The 20,518-nt window shown below is 45.4% G+C and overlaps 1 protein-coding gene across 1 annotated transcript in view; it reads right to left on the bottom strand.

Annotated features, from left to right (window-relative positions):
* The window catches only part of Creb3l2 (cAMP responsive element binding protein 3 like 2), a 117,764-nt gene that overhangs the window by 33,436 nt on the left and 63,810 nt on the right, over nucleotides 1–20,518 (bottom strand). Inside the window, exon 2 of the mRNA XM_051151729.1 lies at nucleotides 16,659–16,875. Within this exon, the coding sequence (XP_051007686.1) occupies nucleotides 16,659–16,875 (217 nt within the window). The remainder of the gene's footprint in view (nucleotides 1–16,658; nucleotides 16,876–20,518) is intronic.

Raw genomic sequence — 20,518 nt, 5'->3', positions numbered from 1 at the left:
ATAAAAATATCCAGACACAAGCCACTCAAGAGAGAGTTATGGTTTGAGGGAAGCCCATCATGGGTGGGAAAGCATGGTGGTTAGAGTGTGAGGTGGAGAGTCACGTTGTACTCATGAGGTAGAGACGGATAATGGCAGTGCCCAGCTAGCTAGGATGCCAACCCAGTGGGGATGGTGCTGCCCACATTTAGGGTAATATTTTGCCCGAATCAGCCTAATCAGGATGATTCCTCACAAGCATGTCCAGGAGCTGCTTTCCTAGGTGAATCTTGGTCTAGTCAAGCTATATTGGTATAAGCCACCATGCCCTCCAACTGTGTGTGCCTTTGCTGTATGAGCTTTTAAGGCCTCCAGCTTGGCCATGTAATTTAACCTGGACAATGCCCCTTAGCTTCTCAACACAGCAGAAACTTGGGATTTGTTATCTAAGATTGGCTCCATGTTCTTACACTTTTACTGTCACATAAGAAGGATGATCTAAAGGGGGGAATATAGAAATATATAGAGAAGATAGAATAAAAAGTAGATTAGCGAATCTACTCCTCAACTTAATTGCCTGATTTGTCACTCACAAGGTTATTTTTAATTGACCAGTATAGAATTTTGTATATAGATACAAAATAAGTTTAATTCTAGACACAGTGGTATAGAATTCAAATGTAAGATTATTCTTCACACACACACACACACACACACACACACACACACACACACACACATATTCTAATATGAGGTATTGTACCCATATAAATCATTTATAATACAAGGTTTACTTCCATTATTTTGAAAGTGCTATTGCGGGCTGTTTAGGATAAATTAGTTATACAAGTTGATTATTAGCTGATCAAAACATGGCCGTGTCAATCACTAGTCTACTTTTATCACAAGAATATACATCTTAGGTGTGGCAGATAGATATGATTCTATAGAAAGATAAGGTAGGATAGTTAGATAAGGCCTTCAAAAACCTCAGAGACATGCAGAATATGGCATTTAAAAATGTTTTTATTACTTTAAAGATTCACTGACAATGAGACAGGTTAACTCCTGGCAACACCCAGCCTACCTCAAAGAGGATGATGAGCATCAAAGAACCTCCTTATGGAGATAGCTTTAAATGTGGCAAGCAAGTCACTGGGCAAAATGTCCTTGTTTCTACCACAGACAGAATTCTGCCTAAAAAAGTGCAAGCTTGGATGCACGCAGAGTCAATGGCCAAACTCTGCCAAGACAGGGTAAGCAAGTCCTCAAAAGTTCCTGCCTCACAAATGTGTCTGTCAGATATACTGGGCCAGAAGACTGAAGAAGATGCTCCAACATAATACAGAGTTTTGGGTGACTATTCAGGTAGAAAACTGTCATCTTCTCATTTGGAAAGCTACTAACCTGCACTCCCGGCATACTCAGGTAATCAAGTTTATTTCTTCTCAAATCTCTGATGGAGTTGAAGATGAGGTAGCTTAGTTTTAAAATGAAGCTTAGCTGTTTAGGGGTTAAGATGTTTTTAGGTCTAGATAAATGTTTTAAGTTGATGATGACAAGATGTGACGGAGATTGATCTACAGTCAGAATTTTAGATGCACCAAGATAGGAAAGATGTTTTCTTCAAGGCTGTCAAATACAAATAGCCAAAACACTAAGAAGGTAACATTTATATAGTTCCTGGTTGTATCATGGTTATTCTTGCTATAGGTAGTTTATTGGATATATGTGGAATACTATAAATGTATATGTAAATTTTTTTATTTTAAAAAATTAAAAAAAAAGAAGGATGCTCTAGAATAATCAATCTCTTGATCCCAGAGGAAGGAGCACGGCCTCAAAGATCAAAGGCATGCCAAGATGAGCCGAACCTTCCACTCTCTTGTAAAAGAAACTATTATTCTCCTGGCTCAGCTGTTGTCTGGGAGGCTTACTGACTTTGCTAGCCTAGGTCTAATGCTGGAACTTCTAGCCTCTGTACAATCTAACCCAGGCCTAGAATGCTTCAGCCTCTGAGATGTACTGCTTAATAAGCTCACCCTTACTTGTTCTTTCCGGTTCTTGGCTGGCTGGTTCAGCTCAGCTGTTCTGGTTCAAACTCTTCTCCCAGTTTATTCAATCTGGCTTCTCTCTTGGCCCAGAATTGCTCTGCTTGACCTTAAACTAACTCAGCAGTCTGCTCTAATCTTCTGGCTTCTTCTCATTTTCTGGCTTGTTCTGTGTTCGCCTGAGTTCTTTCTCTGCAACCCATTTTTCTAATACTGTCCTGGTAAAACTGTCTCCTCTCTCTGTAAAACTATGTCTTAAGTAGCTTCCCTTCCCTCTCTCTCTTTTTGTGACAGTTGGCCATATCCTATTCTGTCAAATCCTCTCTGATTGGTCACCTTTTCTGCTACTCAATTAGCCATCACTTTCAAACATGGGTGCTTCCTTCTACAAGCTTACTTTAGCTTTGTTCAGGATTAAAGGCATGTCCCACCATGCCTACACCTAAGCCTTTCATTATCTGATATACCAGGCTGGCCTTGAACTCACATCTGTTTGCCTCTGTCTCCTGGATTAAAGGCATTTTTGTGCTCCAGCCAGATCACACCAACCTGGAAGATCTTTGGGTGGGAATCTCTTTCCAGAGCAGCCATGTTCTGAATCAACATTCCTCTACGCTCTCCGCTAGCCTCAGGGAGGCGAGCAAATGTAGCCGGGGCTAGCAGTTACTTATCTGATTCCCACGTCGATGAGCCAATCCCCAGCAGTGGAGACGCAGGAACTCAAGTAGCGAAATGATTTTTACTCCAAGTACTGGAATTTAGACCTGGGAGTATAGGCTAGTTGATAGAATGCTGACTCAGCATATACAACGCACCAGGTTTGATCCTGGGACCACACAAGTACAGGTAATCCCAGTGCTCACTCAGGAGGCAGAGGTGGGAGGACCCAAAGTTCAAGGTCATCCTCAACTATAGAACAAATATGAGACTACCCTGGAATAGACTTTACACACACACACACACACACACACACACACACACACACACACACACAGAGTATGGAGGTCTGAGATGTCTTCTTACACAGTGTAGCTAGCTAAAAAAAAAAACAACAACAACAACAATATGGCTGGAATTATGATGTCAGAATCTATTGCAATAAGATCACTGCATTGATTTTTGGAATAACTCCTCTAAGTTATCAGTTGAAGAGTGTGTCAGCAAATATTTGTAGGAAATGGTGAGATGGCTGAGCAGGAAGGAGCACTGGCCTCACAAGCCTGATGACAGGAGTTCAATTCCTAGGACCTCCATAAAGGTGGGAGGAGAGAGCCAACTCCCAAAACTTGTGCTCTGACTTGCACTTGCATGATTAATAAAAATAAATATGTATAGATTACCCAGTTGGGCCCACCACATGCATCCAGACGCATTGTAAAAGAGCTGATTTCAGATTAAGGAAGGTGCAGTCAACAAGAAGTTTGGAGAGAGCAGCAGTGTGATTGAAGTTTAGCGAAGACAGCGTGCATTCCCGGCTCTTGGGGGCTGGCCTACCCTCTGTGCACAGTGGAAATGAGAATCAAATCAGAGCAAAGCAAAGGGCAAATGTAACCTGTAAGGTAGGAGGTTAACAAAGGACAAGATGAGGGAAAGAGCAAGTACTGCAGCAGCTTGCCTGGGGCCTTAGCTTTGCTGTTAAATTTTATTGGCAAGAAGAAGCTCTATAGGGCCACTGAGGGTTAGCATTAGAAGCATCCTCAGTGACTTGTGTACACACACACACACACACACACACACACACACACACACACACACACACACACACACAAAAGAGGGGGGGGAACTATTTTCTAAACTTAGCAATTCAGACTTTGAATGAAAAAAAAAAGTGTTTTCTGAATTGCATCTACTTACCTTTTAAGTTTCATTTCAAAGGAAAGACACCCTCCCCTAATTTTAATAGTGTATATTCTGGAAGACAAGTACCCCCTATAGCACCTGATTTTATTTACACCTCTTCCCCCCATGAAGGCCGTGTCTTCTCAGCGACACCCTTGGCTATCAGCAAAGATGAAAAGAGGCCACTGTCTCATGGTAAGGAACAAGCCCTTCACATCTGAGCTCAGAATGGAACAGCTATCAACACCGAGATGCTAAACGACTAAAACATCAGGTGGCCATGGAGACCAAAAGGGCCGATCTGCTTACAGCCAATGAAATAAGAGCACCAGGAGGACAGCTCAGTCCTTCCCACATGTGCAGCCAGGTAACTACAGGGGAGAGGCCAAACCCAGAACTGAGACTTCTATTTTATAAACACATGCACAAGCATGCGCATGAACACACATGGACACACACACACACACATACACAGAATGTAGAATAGGAGTAAACATACACTGTTAAGAGAAATTACATCACACAAATACCAGCTGTATAACAAAAAAGTCCTACATGCATCCAGTTATCATCCACATAGTATGTATAAATTGAAGACAGTATCTAAGTTACCTATGCCTCCTCTAAACCTTCATTTTATTTGTTTGCTCTTTAAACATTTTAAAAGAAACGAACAAATCTTATTTTTATATTTTTAGTCGTGAGTCTAGCCTTTAACAGCTGAGCCATCTCTCCAGCCCCAAATCTTATTTTTTTTTTTTTCACATAAAAAAAAAAAAATCTCCTGTGGCTAGGGAGATGGCTAGGCAGTTGATGAGCACTGACTAGTCTCCCAGAAGATCCTGGTTCGATTCCCAGCACCCACATTACAGTACACAACTGTCTGTAACTCCAGTTCCAGGGGGATCCAGTGCCCTCTTCTGGCCGCCACAGGTACCACAACAAGTGGTGCATGGATGCACATGCGTGCAAAACACCCAGACAAATAAAATAAAACCGATGTTCTTTTAAAATTCCAAGGCTGAGTTCTGGAAGGCAGGAGCCTGCACGGCAAGAATTCTGTGAAATACATCAGAATAGTGACAAGCTTGGGGCCTGCTGCATGGAAGCCAGCGGCCTGTGTGCCTATGGTACCCTGCATGAATTCCCATGCAGAATGGTGAAAAAGTGTTCATGATAGAGAACTCAGCAGCGCTGGAAGTACTTGCTGTGGACTGGGTATTGTTCTGAGTACTTTGGAAATATTTACTTAGTCTTAAGAGTAATCACAGGGGTTAATACAACCATTACTCTCATTGTAAAAACGAGGAAACTCGCCCAAAAGTATACAACTGCTGGGCAGCCCACCTGGGCCCACTCTCACCCGCACACACTGCTTTCCAAGGGAGTGAGGGTTCAACACAGTGCTGGCCTAGAAGGAGCACATTTTAATAAATGTTATTTTTGAGCCCATATGTAGGCACAGGAAAAAAGACAAAATACTGATCACTCCTATACTACAGACCACCAGTCCAATGTTTCTGATATGCAGAAACATGGTTTAAGACCAACGCTTACTAGCTAAGACATGTTGTCCTTGGTCTTGGGCAGGCACTCGGCCTGTGCTGGATGGACCACTGAGACCAACACAATCAGCTATTTCTGTCACTCCGTGTTCTTTCAGTGCCTGTGTCTACAGAAGCTCTCCCCTTGGCTCCTGTCATTCCTATCACAGGCACTTGGTAAATTATGCATTTAATTTTAGAGCAAGCCCCAGAATAATAGTAACAACGACAGCTGATACTTGGTGCCTGCAAAGCAACAGGCAGTGTTCTAAGCGCGTCGTACGTATTAACCCCTTTTAATTCCGTGAATCCCCCCACCGTGGGCCCCCACCCCAGCAATGCTGTGGCTAAGTATCATAGTCTCGTGCTAAAGATCTGGAAGGTGAGACAAAAGATCAAAGCAACTCACCCAAGATCGCGTCGCTCATAACCTGAGCAGAGCCCAGCCTCAATCTACACACTATGACTCTGGAGATCCACACTGTACGTGATCTGCTTTTAGACAGTGTCTCCTGCAGGGTGTGGTGTTTAGGGCACAAACCACATACATACCCAAGGGACAATCAAAAAAGATTGATTTGGTACACAGATGCACACAGAACTATCACATATATACTACTTTTCTTCCTCCGAGATAGAACTGTTGTGATTCCTACATAGTCAAAGTGGCTTTACCTGGTAGGTGGCTGCGCTGTGTGGGTCTACATTGTGGCAGTTAAGCAAAGGGGTCACTATTTTACTGTTTTAAGGGAAACACTGTCATCTTCTTCGACTGTGTTTCCCAGCCTATGGCAGAGGACCCAGTATGGGGGTAGTTGACAAATGCATCATCCCTCTCCACCCCCCTCTGGGATGACTCACACTGATGCTCTTGCTCTCGACACCAACAGCTCAAAGGAAATGTGATTAGCTATTTATCTCATCTCTGTGCCTTTCTTTTTCTGGGACCCACTTCCTGGGAACACAGCAGCACCACGATCCCTCTAAGGCTACAGAACAGAACTCTAAGTCACTCATGACTCACCCTTCCCCTTGGCACACACACACAACCCTGTGTGCACCCGCTGCCTGCGTCACACAGCTTCCCATGTCCCTGTAAGTACCTCTGTGTGCGCACTCCTTCCCTGCTCTCCCAGCCTCAGCAACGACAATGAGCCATCACTCTCTCCTTGGCTTTGCAACAAACACTTACCTCTTTGCTCCAACCCTGGCTCCCTGTCATCCCACAGTGCTCAACTCTTGCATCCGTTTCCTCCTGTATCTTGTCTCATACACCCACGTGGCTTCACATCAGCACCAGCTTGCTCACTGAGCACTTGCTTTCAATTGGTAACCGTGAAAACAGTGTCCGTAATTCAAGGTGTTGGTACTTAGCTCACCCAGCCACTTCCAACGCCTGTGAGTCTAGGAAGGCCTGGCAGGCTCATCAGCAGGACAATGGTCACAGGTGATGTCCCTGGCCTAGCTATACTCTATAGACCTTGAGCAGCAACAGTATGTCTTTTTGTAAAGATTCATTTTTATTATTACTTTTAAAATTGTGTGTCTAAGTGGTGTTGGCTGGGGTGGCGGGGCAGCTATGTGCACATGAATACAGTACCCAATGGAGGCTGGAGGAAGGTTCCTAACCCTCTTGTGCTGGAATTTACAAGTGGGGATGAGATTTCTGACACAAGTGCTAAGAACCAAACTCTGGTCCTCTGCAATAGCTGTTCCTCATTGCCCTCTAGTTAGTCTCTTAATCCAGCCTGAACAAAGTCATGCTGGCACAAATGCATGTTACATTAATTCTGATTAGCCTGTTGATATCTTATAGATTTTTAAATCCCCTTCTTCTTCTTCTTCTTCTTCTTCTTCTTCTTCTTCTTCTTCTTCTTCTTCTTCTTCTTCTTCTTCTTCTTCTTGTTTGTTTTTTGAGACAGGGTTTCTTCTGTGTAGATCTGGCTGTCCTGGAACACACTATACAGAACAGGCTGACCTTAAACTCAGAGACCAGCCTGCCTCTGCTGGGATTAAAGGCATGCACCACCACTGCCTGACTTAAACTCTATTCTGACACAAGCTCAAAGGACAGGGACCAAATTAAGTTTCTTCTTCAGGAAAAATATTGAAATAAAAGAACAAAGAAAAATGGATACTTTGTGTTGTACTTGCAAATTCTTCAACTGCAAGTCACATGACTGAATGGGGGGATAGTGACAAATTAGGTAGCAGTAAAAGGCTTCTGAATGCACAACAGACAGAAATTAATTTAAAATCAGATGTATGCATATCGGAGGTGATTCGGGGCCGAGTTAGCTGAGTGTCGCATGGAGTGACTTTCCTGCAGCTTTGCTTCTGGGCTCACAGCATGTGTGCCTTGCACTGTACAGGCTGTGACATGCATCGCCAATAATCAAAGCCCCAAAACGCCTCAGCTCAGATTCAGGACCACTGTATATCATGGGCCGCAGTATTTTCAGTGTCCAGACAAATAGCTCTTATAGAGATAGAATGATTTAATCATAAAAAAACAAAGGCTTTTTAGTATTTTCCGATGTTATTCTCCAGCATATAAGTATCAAATTAGTAAGTCTTTGGATTCTGTTGTGTGAGACTGTGTGGTTTTAAAAACTGCTAATAGAGTTTCTGACTTGAGATTATTTATTTTTTTTAATGTTAGATGAATTTGATTTGGAATTAGGATAGCATTTCCAACAATTTCTGGAAAGGCCCTAAACATACTCTTGCCATGTGGTAGAATATATTCATGCAAAGCGACATTCTACACACTGATGATTTTTAAATCAAAATATTAATCAATTCAGAAAGCACTAAAGACACACTATACCTAATAGCATGCAATATTTGGCCAGGATTAAAATAAGTGCAGTCAGCCGGGTGGTGGTGGTGCATGCCTGTAATCCCAGCACTCAGGGAGGCAGAGGCAGGTGGATCTCTGTGAGTTCAAAGCCAGCCTGGTCTACAGAGTGAGTCTGGGACAGGCAAGGAAACTTTGTCTTGAAAAACCAAAAACGAATGAATGAATGAATGAATGAATGAATGAATGAATAGTGTAGTCATCTTCTTAATTGTATGTTTGCTTTGTCTCCAATAAATGATAAAATTACATTTATACATTTATGATTTATTGTGGTAAATAATTGGTTTCTGTGCCTATTTTATACACCTCTAACCCAAGGGTCATGCAAAAATTTATTGGGCAAAAGGTGTCATAAATGAAAGTTTAAGAAGCCCAGCTACAGTGTGGATTATGTATTCCCCTGCACGTGAGCTTCTGTACATAGTCTGGCACTCCTGGAAGGTGGTGGAACTATAAGAGATGTGGCCTAGTGGGAGGTTCTCCATGGGGACTCGGGGACCCCAGTCTCATCTTTTTTTCTCTTCTTTACTTTCTGGTCCCAAGGTGAGCAGTTTTGTTCCACCATGAACTTCCACTGTGAAGTGTTGCTTCACCATTGACCGCTCCGCCCCACCCACTGAAGACACAATGGAACCTCCAGAGCTGTCAAACAAAATGTCTCTCCTCAGAAGCTGACTACATCAGGTAATCTGTCCCAGTCATGGAAACCTGAACAATACGCCCAACATCCTAATCTGTTTACAGTGGAGTATCACCCTCAACAGACACTAAGGATGACGACTTCCTTGGGGTGACATACAAGCTGTGCTCATTTCAGCATAAGCCTTTCTTCCTCAGATCATACGCATATCCAGGAACATTTTCCTGGGATATTTCTTTTAGCCTCCCCATTCTTTTTTTTTTTTTTTTTTTAACACATTTTTATTTAAAAATAAAATCATTCATATTACATCTCAATTGCTATCCCATCCCATGCATCCTCCCATTCCTCCCTCCCTCCCACTTTCACCCCAATCCCCCTTCCCTATGACTGTGACTGATGGGGACCTCCTCCCCCTGAATATGATGCTAGGGTATCAAGTCTCTTCTTGGTAGTCTGCTATCCTTCCTCCGTGTGCCGCTGGGCCTCCCTATCAAAGGGACATGGCCAAATATGGGGCACCAGAGTTGGAGTGAAAGTCAGTCCCCAGTCTCCACTTAACTGTGCAGAATGTTCTGTCCCTTGGCTAGATCTGGGTAGGGGTTTGATAATTACTGCACAAATTGTCCTTGGTTGGTGCCTTAGATCGAGCAGAACCCCTGGGCCCAGATTCACCCATTATAATGTTCTTCTTGTAGGTTTCTAGGACCCTCTGGATCCTTCTATTTCCCTATCTCCTATATTTCTCTCACCTAGAGTCCCAATAGGATGTCCTCCCCTCTGTCCCACTTTCCTGGTAAGTGAAGACTTCCATGGGACCTGCCTCTTGGGCTAGTGTCCAGTTATAAGTGAGTATATACCATTTGAGTCTCTCTGCTACTGGGTTAGCTCACTCATTATGATCATTTCTAGTTCAATCCATTTGTCCACAAATTTTGGAAATTCCTTGTTTTTAATAGCTGAGTAGTATTCCATAGTGTAAATGTACCACAGTTTCTTTATCCATTCTTCTACTGAGGGACACTTAGGCTGTTTCCAGGTTCTGGCTATTATGAATAAGGCTGCTATGAACATGGTTGAGCATATGTCCCTGTTGTGTGCTGGAGCATCTTCTGGGTATATTCCCAGGAGTGGAATAGCTGGGTCTTGAGGAAGCCCTATTCCCAGTTTTCTGAGATAGCACCAGACAGATTTCCACAGTTAGCCTCCTCATTCTTGTCCTATTCTCATTTGACTGTTTCAGCTGACCAGGAAGCACTCTTAGCATCTTGTCAGCAGTCTGTAGCCTGAGAAGAGGTGGCTGAGTGGGGTGGAGGCTGCCTCCAACGGCTGTGATGGCCAGCCACATTCCTGGGCTTGGCTTCTGTGGCCTGAGCCCCATGAGGCCCCACTGTGGCTCCAGTGTTTCAGAGAAGCTTCCAGTCATCTGGCTTTGAAATAGATGAGTCCTGTGCTGTATTAGACCAGGGTTTCTTAACTTTTTTATTTTTAGTCACAGAATCTTTCCTGAAACTAAATAAAGTTATCAAAGCCCATGGTGTGGCTCAGTGGGTAAGGGTACTCGCAATTAAGCCTAACAGACCTGGGCTTGGTCCCCAGAACCCACATAGTGGGAGGAGAGAACCAACTCACACCTCAGCATTTGTGGCGCATGTACATGTGCATACCCTTACATGGGCACACACGTGCACATGTACATGCGCACGCACACACAATAAACAAATGTAGAAAACAAACTAAAGGAAGTTATATAGCCTCTTACCAGAAAAGTTAACAAATGCAGACCACCCCAAGCTTTGGGCACAGCTTAAGGACTCCAGACTCCACTGGATGAGATACAGACATCCCTTTGCTCGGTAGGATTGGCCTGGGACTCAGGAGGGATAAAGAGAAGCAAGAAGGAACAGGGAGGGTACATAGAAGGATGACACAGGAGGAAGGAAAGGAAAGGAAAGTTAGGAGGGACAGGAGGGAGGAGAGAAGAGTTATAGCAGGTGGGAGAAACAGAGACAGAGAGAGAGAGAGAGAGAGAGAGAGAGAGAGAGAGACAGAGAGAGATAAAAAGGAGACTCCCTCTAAACCAAGTCTCTACTTAGTTGTGTGTGCTAGCTAGCGCTGCTTTCTAGCTTAGAAGATTTTGCAGAAGAGCAGTGTTTGATCTAACCAGAGCAGGATAAGGAGGGCTGAGGTCCCGGCTTCCCCACGGATGGCAGGGAGCTCACTGTCCACCATTCGGGGCTAGGGCTCCTTGGGATTGTTTCAGCCTTTGGTTATTACGAGGTAAGAACTATTGGGTTTGGTGCAGACAGCTGTTCTTAAATACTACGTGTCTGCCTGCTGCCCAAAGAGAAGTCGTACTTTGTCAGGGCGGTCATCTGCTCTGAACATTTGGACCTGGAGGGATTGATTCCTCTTTCGGGGGGTTATAAGGCATGGCTCAAGAGACTACAATAATGTTGTTACCAAACATTCATTTATTCTCAAAACCCAGAAACATAACCGACGCTACATCCTAGGCAAAGCTGTGCTCTTGCCACTATCCATGCATGCCTTTACTGTCAAACATCTCAAACAATTCCAATCCCATATTTATCATCTCCTACTTAGACACATGAGAGAAAATATCAGAACTTTCACTAAGATGGACTGTGAACTGTATGCTCTTTGTAAAATCCATTGGAACTCCCGTGCCTTTTTTTTTTTTTTTTTTTTTTTAGCAAATTAGCGGCACAGCCTGTCACAGCAGGAGAGCTACAAACAGAACTGGAAAGCCAGTTGGGGAACCAAACAGTGTGTTCTTTTGGTCTTAGGTTAGAAAAGGCCTCGTCAACAAGCTCTGCCAATTGTTTCTCCCCACAGTGAGCGTCAGCTTAGGTGCACTCGGGTTGCACGGAAACCAACGAGAACCTAAATGGCAGACCAGCGCCAGCCTGGAAGGAGGATTGTTGTCTTGTGTCCCTTGTGTTCCCTTGTTGTGCTTTGAAAGCCTGTAGGGCTGAACGTGTCTCCTAGCTTTAGCTTTTCCCCCTTTTTTCTAATTATATTTGGTTCTGTTGCTTTCTGGGGGCCCATACCCCCAAAGGGATGTGATCTCCGTGACTCACTCCCAAACTACCAACTCCCCAGAACGAAACCCCAAGTCACCGAGCCAGCGGCAACGTCCATGATGAATTCACAGCCCTCCTTCTCACAAGAATGAGTGACTATGTAGATGACACCAACAAACAGATGCTCTAAAGAAGTCTAGTCCCTGACCGGACAGTCTCCAGAGTAAGCGAAACAGTACATTGGGAGAGGAAGTCCAAAGACAGAGAAAGACATCAGCCAGGAAACTGATAACACTGAAAATGAAGCAAACAGAAGTGAAAGAACCAATCAGTGGAAAACTACATCAAAAAGTGTCGGGCCCCATTAAAGACTACGCACGGGTACGTCTCTGTAACGGAGGACAAAGAAGAGACAATAATACTCCCTCCACATAGACAAAGGAGAACAGCTAATGAATGAAGAGGAAGGAACCCTGGACCCTTGGGGATCTGTTTTGTGAGCAGCCTTTTCACTGGTGATCTTGGTTTCAAAGCACCGGTGCCCTGGCCCTCTGCTCTGCATCTGGGGCCCTACGGCAAGCTCCAGGGGGCGGACTCCAGGCAGTGTGCCAAGGCTGAAAGCCTGCTTCATTCAGGCTGCTCTTCCTGGCTCTTCAAAAGCAAACTCCCACAGTCCAACTTCCTCTTGGAACACTACCCAAATTCTGCCTAACAGGGCATTAGGGACACAGTTTCTCATTCGACACTGAGTGGCTCAGAGGTAGGGTCTACGTTTCACTGCTTGGTTCATAAGTATCTAAGCTAGAGTCTGGCACGCAGTAGGTGTGCAACCGGCATGTGGAACTGGAGCAAAGTCAGTCTACCGAATGTCATGAGCCATCTCCAACTGGTGTCCTCCGAACAGCAAACTACAGGTGTGAGACATACCCCTGGTTTTCCCTCTTCCGTCTTCCACTACTCTTTGTTCATGTCACTTATCCTCCTTTCCCAGAAGATCCTGTCCTTTCTATTTTTCCATATGTCACTGACTGGCATTTATAAGGTAAGGTACTAAAAAAAAAAAAAGTAGCTATGAAATTAATTTGAAAAGGAGCCATAAAGCATTAACAACACACCTATTGCTCTTCGGCACCATGCTTGATCCTGGCACATGGCAGCTGCTGTCAGCCAGGAGCTAACACTGGTGAAATTCTGCATCTGCAGTATGCACCGAGAGGGCATGTACAGAACGGAGCAATCGCCTCCATGGGTCTGCCTCACAGGTCAGAGATGGATGCTCTATCTCTCGTGTCTTCTTTTTTTTTTTATTTTTTAACAACTGGCTATACAGTTCAATGATACAAATGTTGACTAAGCAGCTTCAAAGTGCCAAGCACAGTGCTAACTGCCAGACAAAATGGAGCAGAGACCCAGCAACTAACATAGATAACTGAAAATACAAGGATAACTAGTAATCTGCATGCAAATAAAAAGTATTATGTTTACAGTTAATTCTTGCTCCCTAGACAATTATAATCTGGGGCACATTCACTAAACCTACCTGTTGTATAAAACAAACAAACAAACAAACAAACAAACTAGCAGAAATAAAATAACCTACCCAAAAGTTAAAGAGCTCAGTACCCACTAAATTTCACTGTTAAACAAAGGCTGATAAATTGAGAGATCCTTGCTTATAGGATCGGGACGATGTCTCGGTGAGCAGTGGCACTTTGAGGTGGACTTAAGGAACTGAGCTTTATCCCTGAAACTGACAATGGTGGAAAGAAAACCAACTGCTGCAACTTCTCCTCTGATCTCCACATGTGCACGCTGTGTGCACATTCGTGTCTCTCTCGATAAATAAGGTAAATTTTCAAAAATCCTCTACCAAGTCTTACTGAGCATCACCCTGTCCTCTTCCGGATAGATCTTGGCTGTGAGTAATGACTGCAATAAAGCTAAGAAGAACCAGACCCGGGGAGGCGATGGAATCTATTGTCGCAGTCCTCAAAAGAAAACACCGAAAGTCATTCTCAGCCCAGTTCTGCACACAGGGAAGCTGGGCGAGGAAGCTCAGCTGCCCTCCCAGAGCCAGGCACTGGGAATGCAGACATCGGAACAATATGCGGGTGCATAGCACAGGACTTCTCCTTGGCTGGCACATGGACAGCGGTTTTATAGCCAGTTGTGTACTTTTCTAATTCTCCCCTCCTGATGATGATAAGTTCTGGGAGAGCAGTAGACAAACATTTTCTCTTTACATTTCTTCAGTGCCTTGAATATAACTTGAGACTCACTGGGTCAATGACTAGAAACAGTGTGGAGGACAGGAACACCAGGTAAAGAAAGGGGCCCAGACACGGAGAACTCACTTCGCAGTAGACTGTCAGCATCCAAGAGGCCTCCAGTGCCCGCACCTCCTGCTGGTCACTCTCTTGCGCAATCCCTTCCCACAGTGAATCAATGTTGTCCTGTGTGAGCAGCTGAGCCTCCTCCCTGACTATGTCAGGAAAGGAACTCACTGGAGGCTTCTCACTTGTGGAAGAAGCCAGCAACCCCATGAAGAGACCCACGTAGAGGGCGACCAACTCACCAGCAGCGACTTGCCGCTTTGAGGGCAAAGCTTCTAACCCTGGGGATGTTTCAGCCAGCATCTGAGTCCAATCTCATGGCAAATTATGAACCAAAACCATACAAGTGAGTTGCTTCAGGGGACTTAAGCACAGAACTCATGAGGGAAGATAAATGGCCATTCTAAGTCATTAAAGGGGGGGGGGGGTTATTTGTTACACAGCATAAAAAGCTAGTACAAAAGACACTGAAGGTTACTAAACCCACATATGAAGAAAGGCTAAAGACTGAGGCATCAAAGGAACTGTGAGACCAATACAGGCAAAGCAATGACAAGAATGTGAGGGAACCTTTCGTGAAGGCGAGTGTACCCCTACAAAGAATCTCAGAGTCAGAAGAAATCTTAACAATCATTTGTCCAGCCTCTCACAGAAGGCTAAAGTCCATTTACAAAATAATAAGATCAGCTCAGGGCTTGTGTGAACTTAACCTGAAACCTCCTCGGGCTGACCTGCACATGGGGAGGGGTGAGGGCACAGCTCTCCCCGCTGTCTGTGGCTTACTCTTCATGGCTTCCGTTACCTGCGGTCAATCCCAGTCTGACCATATTACATGAAAAACTGGAGAACTAAGCAGTCCGTACGTTTCAATGCCTTGTGCTATAGTACACTGTTATAATATTGAGACATAATCTCTCATGGGGCTAAGGAGAGACCGCCATGCTGCGAGCAACAGGGGCCATATTGTGCGTTGGATCTGAGGGCATTTCTGAAATTGAACAACCTGAAGGAGGGGGCGTGTCCTGGGAGTGCGGAGAACACGACTCGCTGAGACACTAGGTGGCAGGCACCGCTCTGAGATATATATATATATATATATATATATATATATTGAATGGCTGAAAAGCTTTATTTTCATTAGCTGAACATGGGCAAAACCTTAAAAGGGTATGAAGCGAATGAGAAGATGAATTGCGCACTCATACAGTGAAGCTCAATTCAATAGCGGGCCCAGAGTGAATTAATGACACAAGAAACATCTTTATGTTAAGTGAAGAAGGCAGATACAGAAGACTATTCTGTAATTACGCCCATATTAACTTACATAAAATGTAAAATATTCTGACTAGATCAGAGGTAGGCAGGAAATGGGGGAAAGGGGAGTGCCCTAGTTACTGTGATATTTCTGTGAAGAGACACCATGACCAAGGTTGCTTATAAAAGAAGGAATTTGATTGGGGCCTTGCTTGCTTTTCATAGGCCAGCTCATGGCCATCATAGTGGGGAAGGCATGGTCCAGGCACTAGAGAAATAGCTGAGAGCCCACACACATCTGATCCATAAGTCACAGGCACTGCTCTGAGACCTTACACATCTCGTCTTACCCCCAAGCCCCATTATGCCCTCAAATTAGCTCAGTTCTCTTTTCCTTTCTTTCCCAAGAGGAGAAACATCTCATCCCACTGACGAAGGCACAGCCGGCAGCCTACAGGGAAGGGCTAAGTCCTCATGCTCCTGAACTCTCCACAGAAAAAGGAAAATCAGAGTGTCTGGCTGAGGCTGCAGCAAGCCATGCCCAGATTCACAGTTACCCCTTTCACTGCCCACGGAAGGGCACGCATCCCCGGGGCTGATTGTTGCAACTCTTCCAAAAAAAGAATGGGGAACTTTCACGCCCACAGTCCCGAGAGAAGGTGTTTTACTGGTTCGGCCTCTGAATTTCCCCTTGGAGGAGTGGCTCCTTCCTTCATGCATGTGGGTACAGGCATTGGCTTTTAACCACAGCAAAGCATGAGGAAGTGTGGTATGTGGGGAGCAACCGTCAGGAAAATGGTATGACCCCCTGAAATAACTGGCTTCCCACACTGCTAGGTATGGTCAACCAGGAGGCCAGCTTGTCTGCAAATGGCTGCTCCGTTGCCCTGGGTCCAGGTCAAGGAGAGAACTAAGACTCAGTGACAGCAAGTTCCCTGAATGACGTCGCCTAGGGCAGAGAAGTTCGTGTTGTATCTCTTGGCAGTTATCACACCCTTAGCACCAGGCCTGCCAGGCAGTGGGTGTGTGGCTCATGAGGATGCTAACAATAACAAAGGAGCTACTCGGAAAGTTCGAGCCCGCCCCCCACCCCGCCCCACGTCTTTACCTTCATTGAAGCCTTCGCTGGTAGGCACTTGGGTAAACGGGGACTGAGCCCGGGGCTCCTCGCTCAGGGAGTAGCTGTGTTCAGCCTGAATGAGAGGCGCTGGCGATGTTGGCGATGGCTCCACCTCCATCGACACACTCTTCTCTGAGAGGAAAGGGTCATTTAGGAGCTGACCCAAGACGTTCTGGGAAAACTCATCCAGGAGTTCTGAGAAGTGCTGCAAGAAGCAGAGGAGGAAGAGCTCAGGGTTTCTCACTCTTGACCTGACACGCTGGCCCCTGCAACATCCATGTGCCTATCTCTGTCCATCAGACCACCGCAGTGGGGGCTCAGTTGGCAAACTGCTGGCTGAGCAAGCACGAAGACCTGCGCTTGATCCCCAGTACACGCATGAGAAGATGGACATGGCGGCACATGTCAGTAATGCCAGTGAAGTCAGAAACAGGTGGACTCCTAGGGCTTGCTGGCCAGTCAGTCCTAATTAAGGAATCCCAGTTCCTAGTAACAGACTTAGCCCCAAAGACAAGGTGAAGAGCCCCTGAGAAGGACACTAGGGTTAACCTTTGGCCTGCACACATGCATACACACCTACACACACACACACACACACACACACACACACACGCACGCACGCATGCACGCACAATGTTTAGTGGTTTAAACTAACCATAATTTATTATTCCTTGTCATCCAGTGACGGCGTGAGCAGCTGACTTCGTCAAAGGTGCCCTGATACAGTCACACCGACCTGCAGGCTTGGCTAGAGGCTGGGCACCTGGACACCCGGGCCCTCATTCAAGGAAGTTAGGTGGGGCTCCCAGACAGAATGGTACAAATATTTCATCAAGACGGCATGAAAGATGAACAACCTCAGAATTATACATCACTGTCACAGACGTCCCCATCTCCACGGATTTTTCCAGTCAAGGTAACTGACAAAGCCAGCCCAAGCTCATAGGGTAGCCCAATTACAGCTCTAATTCCTGGGAGAAAGAAAATGGCAAAATCCACTGCAGATGAAATGTGCACAGAGGATGGCATGATTCCCCATGGCCGTCGTTGGAATGATGAACCACTCTCTGCGTTAGTAACACCGTTAAATAAGCTGTCCTCTATCCCCACATCAGTGAGAGGATGCCTACCGTAAGGTGCGCGCAATAGAGGATCTTATTTTTTTTTTTAAGATTTATTTTATTATTATGTATACAGTGTTGTCTGTTTGTTTACCTGCAGGCCGGAAGAGGGCACCAGGTTACATTATAGATGGTTGTGAGCCACCATGTGGTTGCTGGGAATTGAACTCAGGACCTTTGGAAGAGCAAGCGGCGCTCTTAACCACTGAGCCATCAATAGAGGCTATTTAGTTTGGATCTAGACTGTTCCCCCAAAAATGTGTATGTCAAAGTTTTGATCTTTGCCCATGTTGTTATTCGTTAGTAGTGGAGCCTTTAAGAGGTGGAGCCTAGCAGGGGACTTCAGACCATAGAGGAAATGCCCTTAGAGGGGACCCTGCCACGAAATAAGCAGTCCTGCTCTGCCATGCATGCCCCCAACCCCTACTCCCCCACTCCCCCACTCCCCAACAGGGCATGCTGGCTTGCCCAAAGCAACAGCATCAGCAGGAACCAATTAGGCAAAGAGATCAATTATGCCAAGTGACCAATTATGCAAAGGAACCTCTGCAATAGAAGGCAAAGGAAGCCTTTCTCTTTGAAAGTTTATCCTATCAGGCAAGCTGGTACAGTAAACTAACAGCCCACTTCTCTTTGGTCTCTCCAGTAGATTTTTGTTTCTCCTTCATTTTCCACCCTCCACCTCTAATTCTATTGACCTCCCAGCCCCTGCCGTGCCATGCCATGCCATAGGAGTAGTCTACAGGTAACATGTCGGGTTTACTGTCCCACAATGAAGGAGATGGGACCCCCTTAATCCTCCCTCCATCAGAGTGTATTGTGCTATGAGAGTCCACATAGCAGCACTTCTCACTGCTCTGTTGTTATGTTGGGCTAGATAATTCTTTTACTTCTGGCGTGCAGGTAATGGCAGTAGCATGTGGGCATGTGGCAGCGGCGGAGGGTGGGGAAGCTTGCTCTGCATGTTGTAGGGTGTTTAGCACGGTACTGCTGACATGTTGGACTAGCCACATTTTTTGGTGGCGGTGGCAGCAGTGTGTATGTGTGTGTGGAGGGGGGAGTGTTGTTCTGTATGTTATGAAATGTTTAACAGTATTCCGAACCTATACCCCCTAGATGTCAGGAAAACATTCCCCCTTGGGTGTGAAAACCAAAAAAGGTGTCTCCTCAAACTGCAACATTTCGAAAGTATCTCCAGACTGAAGCCATCCTCACCACCTCTAGTGCTATATGCACTTCCATTTTTCAACAGGAAGCTCCCTCCACTTCCACTTCCCTTCCTGCTACCTATGCCACTTTTGTCCTTGTACACTGGCAAAGTCCTCAGAGGTTGTGTCCAAGAGGACAAGAAGATTTACAGAGTTGGCAGCTACCAAATGTGAAACTTTAGGAAGACCCAGGGACATGAGATAAATAAGAATAAGACAGAAAAGGCCAGGCCTACCCAAGGCATGGCCACTGAGGATGGGCTCTCCGAAACTTCTCCACACACAGAAATTATCTGAGAAACTGAGGGTGGAGACTCTGAATCACACGCATGCATGGTGCCCAAGAACCTTCCTCTGAGCCGGGCGTGGTGGCGCACATCTTTAATCCCAGCACTTGGGAGGCAGAGGCAGGCAGATCGCTGTGAGTTTGAGGCTAGCCTGGTCTACAAAGCGAGTCCAGGACAGCCAAGGCTACATAGACAGACCTTGTCTCAAAAAAACAAAAAACAAAAATCAATCAATCAAACAAAAGAACCTTCCTCTGTAGCCAGCTGAGTCCAGTGAAGAGCAGGGCAGCTGTGAGGCTAAGATTTGAACCAATTTTCTGGCTATTCAGTAAGCTAAGGCCCGCGATGGATTAATGGACGGTGAATACTGTGAGGTGTCTGACGGAGATCCCTTTGAGATCAAAATTACAGTAACAGAAAGGGAAGAAAAGAATGCAAAGCATAGGATAGAAAAGCAAGAACTGGACACGGTCTGCCCATTTCTAGACCGCAATTCTTTCCCAAGCCACAAGGTCAACTCTGGCCAGCTAGGCTGGCTGTACTAAGCCTCCAGCATCCAGCTGCACCCAGAGGCAAGGCGAAGCTGCCTAGGCTGGCCTGCCCTGCTAACACCCTGTTTACTTTCTCTAGAGCAGCACTAATGAATGTTTTCATGAGCATCCTCTCGCTAACCAATAATAAACCTCCTGGCTCTGTTCACCCTCCTCAGGCTCTCCCTACTTTGGATGATACAGTAATTATTACGTTATGAAACAATTTAGCCCTAATGACAGGCAGCCCTGAAAAAAAAAATCAATCGTTAACAAGTACATCATCGTGACCTCCCCCTCTGAGGAAAAGGAACTCCTCAGAGGCAAGGACTAACAGTGAGTAGCCACCCACTTCAGAACATATCAAAGGTAACCACTGAGTGGGGTCAGGGACTAAGGAGATGGGCTCAATCAGTCTGACCAGACACCATGACTCAGCCCAGCAAGATGGCTCTAGGCAGGTTTATTTACAAGGTGGCTTTGGTCTCAGAGAGGCAGCACAAAGGCCAACTTCCCACTTCTAGTACGGGGCTCAGGCCAGTATCAGCACATCATTAATGCCAGTCAGGCATTATGGTCTGGTGGTCCAAATCCAGAGAAAAGAACAAAGCGGGCCTCAAAGCGGGAGTCCTTCTGGACCCTTCAGAACTTTAACAAGTAACTCGAGGGTCATATAAATGTAGCTTAATTGTTTCTGAGAAA

This window comes from Acomys russatus, chromosome 10 (assembly GCF_903995435.1).
Source record: "Acomys russatus chromosome 10, mAcoRus1.1, whole genome shotgun sequence".
NCBI classification, from domain to species: domain Eukaryota; kingdom Metazoa; phylum Chordata; class Mammalia; order Rodentia; family Muridae; genus Acomys; species Acomys russatus.
This window is presented reverse-complemented; position numbering and strand designations above follow the sequence as displayed.